The following is a 16,094-nucleotide window of genomic DNA, read 5'->3' as shown; positions in this document are numbered from 1 at the left end:
TTAAACGTCTCCACTTAGATGTCTAACAGATATCTCAGATACAATATATTAAAAAAGGAAGTCTTAACCTTCCTCCCCAAACCTGCTCTATGCAAAGCCCTCATTACTTCAGTGGCAGCTCCATTCTTCCTGCCTTTCAGGCCAAACACCTGTAAGTCGCCAGTACTCCTCTCATACCTCCTCACATTTACACAACCATGTAGCTAAATCCAGAATCCAACAGCTTCTCAGCACCTTGAATGTTGCTACCCTGGTCTGAGCCACTAACCTCTCTCATTTAGATTATAATATAATATAATATAATATAATATAACATAATAGAATAGAATATTTTATTGAGATTTTAAGTAATCTCTATACCCAGTGTAGGGCTCAAACTCACAACCTCGAGATCAAGAGTCACATGATCTACCAAATGAGCCAGCCAGGTGCTCCTTGTCTAGATTTTGAAAATAAACACTAGGTGGTCAATGGGTGAACAAGCAACAATCTTTGCTCTCAAGGAATTCAGTAAACAGCAACCATTTGATAATAGACTTAAAAAAATTTAAACTTCTCATAATAAACACATGTTCTTAAAACCAAGAGCTAACACATAAGTGGTGGAACAGTGGTATTTTCACTGAAATCAGAAACCAATCAAAGGTGCTTTATATTACTAGATCACTTAACACTCTTCTGTAAGTTACGACCAACACTATACAATATGAAACATAAATAACAGAAAGGAGCAAATAAATTATTTTTATTTGCAAGCAACAAAATTATATACCTACAAAAATTTATGAGAATAAAATTAAGAACTCTTGGCTAACACACAAGAATTCAGCAAAACAGCCAGATTTGAGATAAAAATAAAATTCCACAGCTTTCACCTCTACCAGCAGAACACGTTTATAAGATACAATAGGAGGAAAACATTGATCCACGACATTAAGAAAAAAAAGGTCAAGCACGTAAAACAGTAAAACACATTATCAAACACTGTGTAGGCACATATGAAAAAATGAAATAAAAAGAAAAATGCTTATGATATGAAATTAAGTATAAAACCCACGTATAGAACCACGTAGGGGATGACACATATATATGTGTATATATATGTATATTACACATTCATGCTAACAGAGCAAAATCTGAAAGGGCTTGTACTGAAATAATAATCATTACCTCTGAATTTTAAGAGGTAATTTTCATTTTCTTCTTTACAGTATATTTCCCAGATTTTCTACAATCATCATGGAAGACCTTTATACTTAAAGTTTTTATTTTTCTGAGAGGTATTATTTAAGCCATAGTATCTATTTGGAAGCTTAACTAATCCACAGAAGTATTTATAATTACCTGCTGAATCTGTCAGAGGACTAAATTTTTACAAAACCAGACTTTAGTTTTAGTTTTACAAAACCAGTGTTTGTTCCTCTCTCAAATCTGAATCAGTGAACTCACTAAGGTTATATCTGAGAAAGATGAGACTGTTATTTGTGGATGCAAAGAAATGTATGAATAAATACTATGTGTTAGCATATTATATTTATTAAGATATGATAATGTGCTTTGGTAGACACTGTTAATATTAAAAAGTGGAGTTGGACAGTGTTAGTGGCATAGTGTGACAACAGGAAAAATCTTTTATCTGTAGGACATTGCTGATCTTTTGGGAACTGAATGTCTGAATTTGGCCCTAAGAGCACTGAACATACTGAGTTAAGTCTCTCTGACTGGACCAGTGGAGCAGAAAACCAGAATAAGCATTTCAACCATTTTGCGAGCTGGTTGTGATTACTGTTCCAGGTGACGGGTTTCATGGGGTTTTTATATATAATCTATGATTACAGTTAGGTCTCCATAATAATCAGCTTAATTCCACCATTATGTAAATCATTCCTCACAGACATACCCAGGTGGAGAGGGAAGAAAGACTGCAAAGCAAGAACGCTCAGGAAAAGGAGTGCTTTGGTTAAATTAATGTCCTATTAAAAAAAAAAATCCCTGTGATTCAAGCCTGAGTTACGTGACCTGCTTCACCGTAAGAGATTGGTGACATTAGGCTAATGAACCAGGAGCACGCAGTGCCTCAGGCGACACCCAAACACCCACTCCTCTTCTTTTCTTTCTTTTTTTTTTTAATGTTTATTTATTTTTTCAGAGAGAGAGAGAGACAGAGGATCTGAAGTGGGCTCCGCACTGACAGCAACGAGCCCGATGTGGGGCTCGAACTCACGAACTACAAGATCATGACCTGAGCCAAAGTTGGACACTCAACCCACTGAGCCACCCAGGTGCCCCACACCCACTCCTTTTCAAAGCTGCAGAATGGACTGAGGCAAAGCGGGGTTGGGAGGAAACAAGGTCACACCATGACACTGCCATTAAAAAAATAACATGAAAACTATCAATGTTGTTGTTTTGTTTTCACCTAATAATGAAAAAATCTAAGAAGTTAGAAGTTCAAGTTAGCGGACACTCTGACAAATGTTTATCCTGAGGCAGAAGACATTTTAAGGCACTCTAATAACAACATAAAAGTAGTTGACCAAAGGACCTCACTCACGAAAATAACAGGTATGAGGGGGAAAAATGACTCTAAATAATAGTAATGCTTCCACAGAAAGTCTTATTATTTTATTATAATATTCTTATTAAAAACGTGAAACATTATTTTCAACGTATTGAACAGACTTTATTCCTTGCATTAATTCTTGTGAAACCAGTGGCAGGACAGGGAAAAAAGTCACGTAGCCCTACTATCCAATTAGCTGTTCTACTTTGGGGATGACTTTAATTCAATCTCACAGCACATCTTTTATCACTGATGCGTCTAATCAGGAACTGAAGAAAACTAGGCTGCTAAGAACTATGATGAGGTGTTGGGACTATCATTTTTTTTTATCTAATCTGGAATTTCCCTCCTTACAAGTTAAAACTCATTTCAAAATCCAATTTTAATTTTATCAATAAATGGCAGCATGTCACACAGTTCAGGGAAGGATCGCTGTATTTTTCTAGAAAAATCAGGCTTTCTGATTTGACAGTATGTAATCTCAGTCCATCCGTTCACAGATTGTTCAACAAATCCTGAGCAGGCACCTGCTATGTGGGAGGCCTTGCCTGGTACCGTGCTGCACCTGAGGCAGCGGCCACTCCTTTCCCGTGTCTCAATGTGCAGATGCAGAAGCGCAGGTTTTCTTTGCCTCATTTTTACAACAGAATCTCCTCAGAAAATCCATTCAATGCATCCACTCAGCGTTTGGGTCTACATAAAATTACTACCAAAGAGACAGAAGGATGGTTCTCGTACATCGTATTTCCACTAACTTATCCCATAAATACAAATTAGAGTAATCGCACTTCAAGGGAGCACCCTTTTCACAGGTAGATTAAAAGGAAGCTTTCACATTCTTGCCTTTTTTGGCCCCGCTGCTTAAAAGCTACCTCCAGACTCTGCTAAATACTGTGCCCGCGACCCAAACAATCCTGGAGGACACTGCCAGCTTGCAGGGCAAAGATATTTTTGCACCCTTGCCTTACATTCTCCTTTGAAAGCATCAGAATTTCCCATCTGGCTTATCCACCATGCCAGAGAGAATAGAAGTGTTACTCCCTACAGGTTGTTTAATTTACCCTGGGACAAAATGAGGACACTCTTTATCCTATATGCAGGTTGCACGCTTCTGAGGAGATGAATCCTACCTTCATAGACAGTACTTCGAAGCAAACTACTCTAATAATGATCATCACCTCCTCTTCTCTCTTGTGTCCTAGAAAGGGTTTTCTTCTCTTTTTGCTAAAACTAAAATGACACTCCTCTATAATCAACTCGTTCATTTCTACTCACTTCCCTTTCCCTTCCTTGAGAAGAAGTTGTGCACATGAGTCCATTAACCTGGTTCCATGTGGCTGCAGCTGAAGAAACATGGCAGTTTTATTTCACAATGATTTTTAAGTTCTCAACGAGCAGACAAGACTTCTCTCCTCAGCTAAGGGAAGCTGAGCAGTCCACAAAAACTTACATCTTTTCCCAGTACTCTGAGCTCAAACTGTGTCTCCTTGAAGTGAACCTTTGTAATCCGTGGCCTGAAAAACAAAGCAGATGGCGGTGGTGGTGTAGTTTTTAAGAATTAATCTTTCAGAAATTCAGAGAAGTATCCAGTGGGAAAAGACTGGCTCGTTTCAGTTTCTGTATATACTGCTCCAGTAATTGTAGAGAGTTCCCTGTATGTCATTTGCTCTGGACACTTTCCTAAATAAAATTCCATTTTCATTCTCCTGTACTTCTCCAGTAGATACAGACAAGCTTGGAATCCCCAAAGTCTCAGCAGTCTGCCTTCCCAGACACAGTGTAGGGCTACAGGCTCCCAGGCCCTCCAAATGCCTCCCGCATTTAGAGTTAGAACTCAAAGTAGTCCTGGGCCCACAGCCCACCAGCATACACTGGAATGGATAGGAAATCCTACTACACATAATTTGCATGGACAAGAGAGTCCAGAATCACAGTACCTAAAATTTACAGAGAAAATACACACTAAGATGCACTGGGAGAAAATGTATACCCAGTTTTACTCATTTATTTATCAACCACTGGAAACGTACCTGTTTTCACTGACAAGTAAGCCCCATAAGCCTAGTATATACAGCGTATAATTTTAATACTAACTCTGCCCTCAAGTTATACTTACCAGAAATACTTCCCCACTTGCTTTTTATTCTTGTAGACAACAACACCAACTGGAGTTAATCCTAAGAAATACTCAGATTTGTTTTCTCCCTGCAAAAACAAGCATATGCCTATTACCCATGAATGTATTCATGTCACAGCTCCTTGTCAAACTGTAATTGGCCATACAAACATAATATGTTGTATTAATATTGGGTCTAGTTTGTCAAAGATATCAATTTAGAAAGCTAGCTAAGCTATGGTAATAGCTAGCTTGCTGCTAATTTTTTTCAATTTTTTAATGAAAATTTTTCTTAGTATATTCATACTTAGAACTTCAGTTCATTAAAAGAACCTGGACTACCAATCAGGCCACTGATCGACTCACCCCACACTGTACCTACAGTGCAGTTCAACCCTGGCTGCACATTAACTGAAATCACCTGTGCAGCTTAACATGCTGATGCCCAGGTGCTACCAAAACCAGTTAAATCAGAATCTGTAATGAAGGGGCCTAGGAATCAAAAATACATAAATACTCCAGGTGATTTCTCCTGTGCAGCCAAGGATTGAGAACCACTGGCTTCTATCAAGAGTTCCTTCCCAAGGGTTGGCTCATCTCGATCTTATTCTTAGATGTAGATAATCATGAAACCTGGCTTTCCACCACCCTTCTCCAGAAAGTTGAGTTCAGGCAGCTGCCTTCAGGCACACACCTGGATTTTCTGATGTTTCTATCATGCTCCCTCCTACTTCCATTTGTGACTTTACTACTCAAAAGAGTTAAAAATACATCTCTTCTGGTAAAGACTGAAGACCCTCAATTTCCAGGAGATGATAAATCCTAATTAAGAAAATGAGATTCTGAAATGACAAAGTCACAAACACTGTGGGTAATGAAGGACATGCACACGTCTGTATGAATTGTATTTCTACTCTAAGGTCAAATAACAGCCTGTAAAGTCATACTCCCAAGAATATAAGACAACTCATATATTTTTGCAGAATCCCAGCTGTTGCCCACTTTCAGTTCTGAAAATTCAATTTTAGAGGAATGTATGGAAGATTCTACTGAATCCAGCTCATTTGCCATAAACTCCTACCATCCACAAAAAAAGTGTATATGAATTAGGATAAGCATTACACAAAAGCAGAGCCGTTTTTCAGAAGATTCTCTCTTTTACACACTTGCTATATATTTCTTAAAAAACTAAAAGCTCAACATGATTAATGTGGCTAGAAGGGAAAACAGTAACTATTCCACTAAGTTTTAGAGGTGTTCTTAAATGACAGTAGTATAGAGCATGTAATGATGTAATGAGATTGGAATCTAAAATATCAAGAAACTACTACTTGATCCAAACATGTAACTTTTATTGCCATACTAACAGTATACCCAGAGGTGCTTCTAACTTTTTACGAAGAAAACGAGAAGATTTCTTGGTTTAGGAAACTCTGACGAGCAAATGAATATTGCAAAATGAATCCATAAATGAGTTACTTGCATTATGGTAAGTTTAATCAGGGTTCCTTAAAAATCACATTCCATAATTTAATTGACCTTGTCTATAGAAAATCTTGAGCAATTCATTTTGTGTAAAGAATAAGGCACCTGGCTCATTTTCTCAAATCATCAAATTTGGACTATTGCTAACTCAACTCTTACAAAATGAAAGGCAATGGCATTTCAACCTCACAGGCAAAAAACTGTCAATTGGTAACCTTTGAGAAATGGTTTCAAGGTTAAGACATGGCTCCAGAACACTCAACACAGATTTAGTATAAACTCTGTCTATATTCAGCCAGTGTTCATCGGCCACTAAAGAAAATTTGCAAAACCATTTCTAATGCAGTGGTGATAACTATAGTAAGCAGTAACCCTAATATTGAGAGAACCTGTACATCCAACATAGAACCATCAACACCTGCACCTACACTGGTGCCTAAAGGCTACTTTTCTGGTAAGGGATTTCACAAATGCTTTTCGGTCATAAAATCTATTTTTGGAAAATCCTCCTGTTTTCTGTCTCATTCAATCAATTATAGGCCAATTTTAAATTGTTTTGACGTTTAGCTAAGCCCTATGGAGCTGTTATCCAGATTGTGTTTTCAAGCCCAGTTAATTGTTTTCTACACATGGAAATATAATCACAGACTTTTAAGCAAAACTCATTAGGGTTTAATCCATGCAAGAGATGCTTTGTGTTCGAAAAACAGATGAGAAAGTATCATCTGCTTGCTAAACAACAGGACTACAGCTTTCCTTTGGGAGTTTCGGTGACTTTTTAAGAAAAATGTCATCAGCTTAAAATATCTCGTATTAATTAAATGTTACTCACATAGACGGGATGGAGGTCAACGCCATACATCTCCAGAGATTTAGCAGTCCTCAAGTAATTCAGCTCTGCTTCAGAAGGAGCCTGACCCCTACACCCAGCATAAAAACAAAGAGCCTTACTTTACTAATAGGTACTGCACTTACAGGATATGAGAACCAGCTTCACCATATTCACTGGAGAAATAAATAATCCTTTGTCCTAATGCAAACTTAAGTCTTAGTATTTGAAGAAGTCCCTTGCCTTCTTGGTGACAAAATTTTACACTCTGAGGTGAAACTTGTATTAAGTTAATTTCATTTACCAAATCTGTTTTTGTTCATTATAGCCAATCCCAATGTCCCAGCATATATTAAAAATTCTGTTTCAGAGACCCTCAAAGAGATTCAGAATACAAGCACTTGAATTAAAGAATATATCCTTCACAAAGAGTAAAACATCTCCATGCACCAGCAGCTCTCCATGAGGAGGAAAAGGAGAATAGTAGTGGGCAGGGAGAAGAGAATGGGCTCCCCAACACCTAACTGGGGTCTCTCCCCAACACCTAACTCAGCATCTCCTGACTACGTATGTAGTTTGAAAATACATTAATATTTATAAATTGTAAAAATACTTGTCATTTTCTTAATACAAAGTATAGAAATCATCGCAAAATCTTCATTGGTGATAATTACATAAATGGTATTCATTCCTAATGAGTGTGAGCATCTGCCTGGAATCTCCATGGATGAGTGGAACTCTGTGTGTGTGTGTGTGTGTGTAAGAGAGACAGATTTTTAGTTAACGAAAGGAGCTATGAATTTTTCTAATTAATAAATCTTGCTTTGATGCATCCAATGTTTCAGCCATGGTACCCTGGAAAATCCAGCAATACACCTCAATTTTGAAATCTATAAAGAATGTTCATGACAAATTAGACACAAGAAAGCTACTAAATCTTGATCAAGCTTTATTCTCTTAGAAATAACAGTCACACTGTCAATACCATCACATAAAACATGTAAGGCCCTTTACCCAAAGCTCCTTGATAATTTCAAAAATGTAATTGTACTTTGAAACTCCTGGAATTAGTATTCTCAGAATGTGCCAAACACACTGCCCTTCATAATGTTATAAGAGGCACTCTCTTAGCATCCACTTCAGGGAAACCTTAAAATGAAGGACTCTATAATCAGGCTTAAGAGCATTCTGGTGCATGCTAATACAAGATGGAAAGCCTGGTTTCTCTGATTACAATTCAGCAATTGACTTCTGCTGCTACTCACTGAAACAGATCCTTTAGGCAAACATTTTTTGTTGACCAGATTAATTCTACATTTTTTTTCTTAACTATAATAGATCTGAAACCAAGCAAATTCAAGAGGGAATGTTACATAAGAGGGAATAAAGCAAAATTAATCAGTATAGAGGATTTAACCAAAATAACTATAATTAAATTATAACTTCAATGCTGCAGGCCATTAATTGAAAATCCTACTAGGGGAGTGTGTATATTCTCAGAAGTGCATGTGGTGTTAACATAATACCCTCCAAGGTGTCATCATGATTTCCAGATTCATTGCTGTAGACTGAATAGGACTTTGCTTATAACTGTAAAGAATTTATATCTTTAAGACAGACCCAATCCAGAATACATTAAGGCTTTTGTGGTTTTAAAATATACTTATAACTAGAAGAATAAATTTCACAAGGTACTGATGACTGAAAAAATAGCAAATTGCAAAATAACAATATATACAGAATGATTCTGTTAATGTTAAATCATACATACATAAATCTATACAAAATAAATTTTCTTTATGTGAATTTATGCATAAAGAGAGGTCTGGAAGGCCATTAATCAAAAATACATTGACGTTAGGTTTTGAAATTTACTCTCTCCTTTATATTTTTAAAGTTACTTGGGTTTTCTATGAGCATTTTAGTGTTATAAGCAGTAAAAAAAAAAAACCTAAAAGAAAAAAATACTAGAATGTTCAAGGCATATGTGAAGAATTTATCATTCTAGAAACTTGTCTTAAGACTACCAAGAGCAAAAGATGATACTTAATGGATGATGTAACATAAGACATGATTTTTTTTCTAGCTTTGGTTGTATATCAAATACAATATACAACACTGAGCAACTTTAAGGAGTACAATGTATTGATTTGATACACTTATATATTGCAAAATGACTACCAACATAGGGTTAGCTAACACCCTCATTTTGTCACATGATTACATTTCTTTCTCGTGTGGTAAGAACATTTAAGATCTACTCTCTTAGCAGCTCTCAAGTATATTGATGGTTCTTGAGGGCATTACTCAAAGTGAAATACGACAGAGAAAGACAAACACTACGAGAGCATTTGAAGTGGAATCTGATAAAGCCAATCTCATAGAAACAAAGACTACAATGGTGGTTGCCAGGGACTGGGGATGGGGGACATGGCGAGATGCTGACTAAAGAATATAAACTTTTGGTTATAAAATGAAGTATTGGGGATCTAATGTACAGCATGTTGACTATAGTTAATAAAATGTGATTCTTACATTAAAGTTTTATGAATCCTTTCTATGGCTTCTTCAAGTTCTTCCTTCTGATCAGGAACAAACCGGTACTCTGACACATAACCTGCAGTATGCTTATATGGGTCGTAATCTCCAAGCTCAGCTAAAAAACAAATTGTATTTTTTTCCACTTTAGAACAATATTCCTAAAAATACTCAAAAATATTCCTATAATGCCAAAAAATTTTCTTCAAATGTCTTATTAATAAATTCATACATAACTAATTTTAATAAAAAATGACTGGTGAGTATATATGAACGGTATAAATAAAATCTTGTCTTAAGAACATAAGTTCTATATTTTTGCTTTCGGAAAGACTATAATTATCATTTTCATTTCAATTATTCTTACCAGGTTGCATAAAATAAAATGGCATAAATAGAATTTATTGTGCATATATTAGAAAAGCTAGAGGCAAAAAACAATGATGATGTCAACATATCCTCTCAGAAAAAGGCATCAAGAGCATATGAATCAAAATGTATATGCCCCAAACAGCGGTCAGGGAAATTTAACATAATGCTGTATATTAGTTTATACAAAGAAGCAAAATCAAACCAGAAGCTCATCATATTACATTTATTAAAGTTTTCCTCCCTATGTTAATCCACCTTCCAAGTCCAACCCAGTTCAACTATGTGCCATTTTTCCTAGGACATTTTTTTCCACACCATCTCTGAACTGGAAATGCCATAAAGGCAAGGAAAATGCTGTCTCATTGCCCCCATCCCTGGCTTCATTCTTAGAAAGGACTCAGTATTTGTAAGTGGAAACATCCTCAGCCTCCAAAATGACAATGCAGTGTGGAGCTGCCCCCACATGGTTGCCATATTGATGCCAAGAGCTGAAGCGCAATGAGTGACACATGTGTGCCACACCCTGAACGGTCACTGGCATCTGACCACATGGAATCTTCACAACAGCTGCCTGGGAGCAATGTGATCTCTGAGACAAAACAGCTTGGGGGATCAATAAAACTCAGGTGGGATGTAGACTAGAAGGGCTTTTCAGACACTCCACCTAATTAAGAATCAATGCTGTTCCTGTGACTAAAACTCCAATGTGACCTATTACAAGGGATATGTAACTGGTTTCACTTTTAGCTCTTCTGAGAGGACACTGATTAAAACTTGAATTTTGACTAAATATTTTTTTAGGAAAATATCACTTGATAAGAAGAACTTTAGTACCTAAACTTGCTTAAAAAGAAACATTCACATTTTTTTTCTCAATATGCTTTAGTGGAACCTACACTGGATGGCATATGCTCCCAGCTGAGCAGCGATGTTGACAGGGCAGGGCAGCCGGCCCTGAAGGACATCTTGCTTCACCTGCAAGAAAAACTGATATCTAAAAGAGAAATGGAAAAAAGAGATTAATGATATCTTACACTACCCAGACCTGAAGTTTCAGTCTCTGATAATCACAGCAACAGCCAATCACCTTGAAGGAAAATAAAGCCACTTCTGTGCTTTTATGAGGGGGCTGTTGAGTGAACAGGAACTACTTAAACACACATAAGCAATACAGGGTAGTGGCTCAAAAGTGTAGGCTCTCAAGTGAGACTGGATGGATTGCTTCCCGGCTCCGGTATTCATCTGGGCAGCTACTGACCCTCTCCAACAGCCAGTCTCTGCACCTGCAGAGCTGGGACAGCGAAGTGTCTACACCTCACAAGGTCAATGTGGAAGTTACATAAAAGCTACTCTCACCATTCTCATTAATGCCACTGCCACTACAACTATGACACGGTCTTACTGGTAGGAACAACCTTTATGATGTGTTACCTACAGGGTCTAAAACCATGGGTACAGGATAAAAAGGTCATTATGGTGCAATTCCATCAATTCTCATGCCCATTATCTATGGCTTTGTTCATTCCATTTGCCTAAAAGAACCCGTTAGAATAGTGCCACCCACTGTCCCAAATACTGTTAATATAGTAACTCATTCTAAGTGTTTTACATACAGTAATTTATGTTAAGACTTTAAAATAGGGCCAGTACTATGATTGTCTCCATTTTGCAGAATGAAGTAACTAATAGACACAAAGAGATGAAGTCAAGTGTCTCATCCAAGATGTCACAACTAGTTAAGCAGCAGAGCCAGAACTAGAACCCAGGCAATACGACTCTAGAACCTCTTAATCAGGATGCTATGCAACTTTGGCTGGCTTCCCTCCTTCTCTCCCCCATCCAGTCTTTCTGCCTGTGGAGTAAGGGTGAGAGAAGCCAGAGATACATGAACCAATACAATGAACCATCAACACCGTCCTCAGCCACCATTACCTACAATGCAGCATGCATTCACACACTCATGCACCAGGCTGTGTCCTTTGTAATTTCTCTTTCTTTGCAAGCCAACTCTTGATGTCACTGGGAAGGGCAGGAAAAGGGCAAAGGAAATGAATTATAAAAGTCAGCTGTGTTAAGTTTCTTTTCTCCAAATGCTCACAACCAAAGGCCATAGTGAGGGAATCCAAATGTTAGATACTACTCTGATTATTTCTAGAAGACTGGACCAAGTTTGATTGCATCCACAAGCTTAAGAGATAATGTTCTTAACACCTTGTGTTTCCTGAATTCCCATTTTAGTAAACAGCACCACAGTCTCCATATATCCAAGTAAGAGAAACCTACAAACAATGTGCAACCCTGGCATGTGCATTCAGTCACTAAGTCTGTTGTCTTTTGGAATCTACTCCAGGTCACTATCCACCGGATTTCTGAAACCTTCAGTGCTCTGCCAACATTCACACTTATCTCCCTTCCAAACAACCTTCCCGAAAAATAGATGAAATTCTTAACAGAAAAATAGGATCATATCACTCCCTGGAAAAAATAAGACCTTTAAAAAATTTCATTTTGCTTTCAGAATAAAATTCAGATCCTTAAGAGAGTTTGTGACATGCAGGCCTTGGTCTTGGAGGGGCCTGCCTCAGTCTCCTTTACAAATGAGCTCTATGGTCTAGAGTCCCCATCTGCACCCCTGCCACTGGTGATCATGCACCAAGGCCCACAAGAGGTGGCTGCACTGGTTTCCACAGGCCCACAAGTGACAGCACAGCAGTCATCCCCTCCAATGGCTCCCTCTTGGCCATCCACGATTATTTCCGGTGCCACCAAGGTTCCATGTCCAATAACAGCTCCTGGGAAATGCAGGGCATCCTGGAGAAGCCACGCCTCACCACCCGGGTCTCCCCAACACCAACCCAAATCCTGGTAGGCAAGCTTCTTTTTCACCAAGTCCACCCTCCAGTCCATGGCTACAGTGTTGGGAGTCCCCAGAATGCTCAGAACCTCCCTCAGGCCTCCAGTGGCACCAATACCTGTGACCTGGCTCTGGAAGCCAGGAGGAGGCAACCCGGTGGCCAGCCTGACAAGGCCAACATCGGGCCCCAGTCCTGGGTGGCCACCAGCAGCCAGCAGGCTTCAGGAGGTGCTGGGCTCATCAGAGCCCTTCCCTCCCCTCTGCTACCCACTACTAGGCAAGCTGCAGCCAGCAAAAGTGGTTGGGTTCTTCTACAGCAAAACAGCAAAAAGGAAGTTGAGAGAACCCCACTCTTTACTCTCCAAGCCACACTCAAGCCTTCCTGACACTCTGCAACCCGGTGGCTTACACCAAGAGAAAAATAAACTACAACCAGTTTTAAAAAAATCCTCGGAAGACTTGTGCTTCTTGAGCCAAAATTTCTTGCCATTAACCAATGACTATCTCTACTCCCTAACTTGTGTTTACTTTTCTAGCCCTACTTAACTACTCCTCATGCCCTGAATGCTCATCTTGGATATCACATCCACTTTGTTATAATCATCTATCCTCCCCTTGAGGAGGAAAAAAGCAGAGTAAAGTACTATCAGCAGAACTTAAATACAAAAGGTTATACACTGAAGACACATTTTGCTAGAATTACTACTGCTTGTTGGAAATTAACATTTATTTAGCTACACTCTCTCTATTGTTAACTTGGAATTTCTTTTCCTGAAGTGTTTTTTTTTAAGGAAATGGGTCACAGATGCATATTTGTCTTGTTCTATTAAGACTTTTATAACATCTGACTGAACAGTCAAATCGCTTGCCAAATACAGAAACAGAGGAACCTAATCCCACAAGAGTTTGCTTCAAAGAGAAAAGGAAAGAGAAACAGAGGGGGATGAAAACACAAAGAACTGAAACTGAGAGAAAGACAAACAGATACAAAGAAATGGACCATATCCCATCAGTGACTGTAGTCTCAGTATATAGGTCTGGCACATAGTAATTGCTCAATAAATGTTGACTTGATGGATAGATATACAAATGAATAGGTAGACAGATGGCTGAAATGGAAAAAACTGAACACTCTTTGCTGTCTCTGAGAAATTCACAAAGAAAAAGAAAAAAGGACATCTGTTCAAACTTCTCTGGACAGCCTGCCTTTTAAAGATACCACAGATCTTTAAGTCATTGCATTAAAGAAAAATCCACTAAAATCAAAAGACAAGTAAACTATTTTTAATTAAGAATTTGCTTAATCTTTATCACAGCAAGCATCATATCAGTTTTTTATAAGACAAATTCATGATACAGTAGAATCATATTTTCATATACTAAACAAATATTTTATCATTATGTCAGGGCCTATTTTTAACTAACTGCATATAACTTATTTTGTCGATTTTATGGGACTTAGTGTACATTTAATATTTTATTTAAATCACAAATTTAGAGTTGGTGAGTCTTTCCCTCTGTTACTCTGCTTCAGGCTATGATTGGATGCTTGAATCCTTTTTATCTGTGGTTTTAATTAGGGGGAAACTGCATGCCAGTTTGCCTAGGACAGATCTTCTTTATGCCTGTTATACATGTATAACTATTAACAGCTCTTCTCATCATTCTCCAAAGTGTGAGGGTTTTGATGATCAACTCTACTGTGACCCTGGTTATACTATACCCCTATTGGAGAAAAATGGAACACTCATTAAAGATGATCCACTTAATAAGGAAGCTTTCCAGGCATTCTGGTGCAAAGAGGCTTCTTAAAGCAGGTATTGGTTATATTTTCATGTAAATTAATATCTTGGTGTACACACATTGTCTTCCAAGCTAGATCATGAGCCCTGGGGTAAAAAAGCTGGGTCTTCCACCCTGTCCACAGTTACCCCACTACACCCAGTACAACACAAGTGAAGGGCTTAAAATATCGGCTTCACGGTTTTCTGCTTATCTGACATTCACTGCAAAGAGCTGGGCTGACACCAACGATGTACAAGCTGTTGAGCACCATTAACAATTTAGCAAGTATCAGAGGTTTGCTTCAAGAAGGGGCAGAGACACCCCATTCTTTCCAGAACCCAAACACAAGGTTCCCTGAAATTCAGTGGCCAAAGATGCTTACACCAACACGCCTGAAGCGCACCTTCCAGCGACTTAGGACCCGGTGAGAAAACAGCAATCTGGGGACAGGGAGAAGTCTGATTTCAGTGCCAGGTAAATTTGACACTGAAGAATCTAAGAGGAGAATAGCTACCTACAGGGAAGCAGGATTGTTTTCTGCCTCCCACACAGAGGGAACCTAGCATGTGATAGGAGCCTAATCATTTCAGATAAAACTTCACTGTGAAGGACAGAGGGAAATGTTTATGATACACAAAATATTGAACATTGCAGGGGAAAATGGCATGTATTGCTTAATAAGGAGAAAAACAGTAGAGGAAGCACACATTGATTCTCAAGAAAAAGTGGCAAAATCAGGAATAACACTTTCATCTCAAAAGTATAAAACTGATGATTACAATACAGGAACAAGTAGCAATAATATCACCTTACATTTGTATAATCCTTTAAGGTTCACAGATTTCTTTTGCATCCATCCCAAAATGTGACCCTTGTCTCAACTGTGTTGTATCGAAAACCCTTATCCTCACTTAGAGGAGACAGAAACTCTGGACATGAACATGTAGCTGCAGGCCATTCAGCTGGTAAAGAAGCCAAAACAAACTAATCTTCACAAAGTGAAAAATAGGAATTTCCACATTAAAATAATAAAATTTAAAAAAATAAGCTTAATGTCAGTCTCCAAAGGCTGCTCTAAAACATTATAAAACAAAATTTAAAAATTTTTTTAATGTTTATTTTCGAGAGAGAGAAAGAGAGAGAGCACAAGCAGGGGAAGAGCAGAAAGAGAGAGACACAGATTCCAAAATAGGCTCCAGGCTCAGAGCTGTCAGCACAGAACCCGACACGGGGCTCGAACTCACAAACCATGAGATCATGACCTGAGCCGAAGCCGTACGCTCAACCGACTGAGCCACCTAGGCACCCCCAAATACCTATGTTTAGAAGTTAAAGAGTGTCCATTATGAACGAGTCATTTGGAACATTGTTTTCTTTTTCAGAAACTGTTCTTAGATCCTTGAAGGTTCAGAAAGCTTCCAGCGACATCACAGATAGGGTCGTCCAGCAAAGCAGTAGACAGTCTCTCTGTCCTCCCTCTCTGCAAGACCGAAATTCTCTCTTGGGTCACTACTGAATCTCCTTGGTACTCAGGGCACTGGACACAGTGCTC

The 16,094-nt window shown here is 38.3% G+C and overlaps 1 protein-coding gene across 5 annotated transcripts in view; it reads right to left on the bottom strand.

Annotated features, from left to right (window-relative positions):
- The window catches only part of EPB41L4A (erythrocyte membrane protein band 4.1 like 4A), a 258,301-nt gene that overhangs the window by 89,429 nt on the left and 152,778 nt on the right, over nucleotides 1-16,094 (bottom strand). For all 5 annotated transcript variants that reach the window (XM_058725063.1, XM_058725071.1, XM_058725076.1 and 2 more), the window contains exons 6-10: nucleotides 10,800-10,897; nucleotides 9,529-9,649; nucleotides 6,997-7,084; nucleotides 4,680-4,768; nucleotides 4,014-4,077 (exon numbers count right to left, since the gene is read on the bottom strand). In XM_058725063.1, the coding sequence (XP_058581046.1) occupies nucleotides 4,014-4,077; nucleotides 4,680-4,768; nucleotides 6,997-7,084; nucleotides 9,529-9,649; nucleotides 10,800-10,897 (460 nt within the window). The remainder of the gene's footprint in view (nucleotides 1-4,013; nucleotides 4,078-4,679; nucleotides 4,769-6,996; nucleotides 7,085-9,528; nucleotides 9,650-10,799; nucleotides 10,898-16,094) is intronic.

The sequence above is a fragment of the Neofelis nebulosa genome, chromosome 1 (assembly GCF_028018385.1).
Source record: "Neofelis nebulosa isolate mNeoNeb1 chromosome 1, mNeoNeb1.pri, whole genome shotgun sequence".
NCBI classification, from domain to species: domain Eukaryota; kingdom Metazoa; phylum Chordata; class Mammalia; order Carnivora; family Felidae; genus Neofelis; species Neofelis nebulosa.
This window is presented reverse-complemented; position numbering and strand designations above follow the sequence as displayed.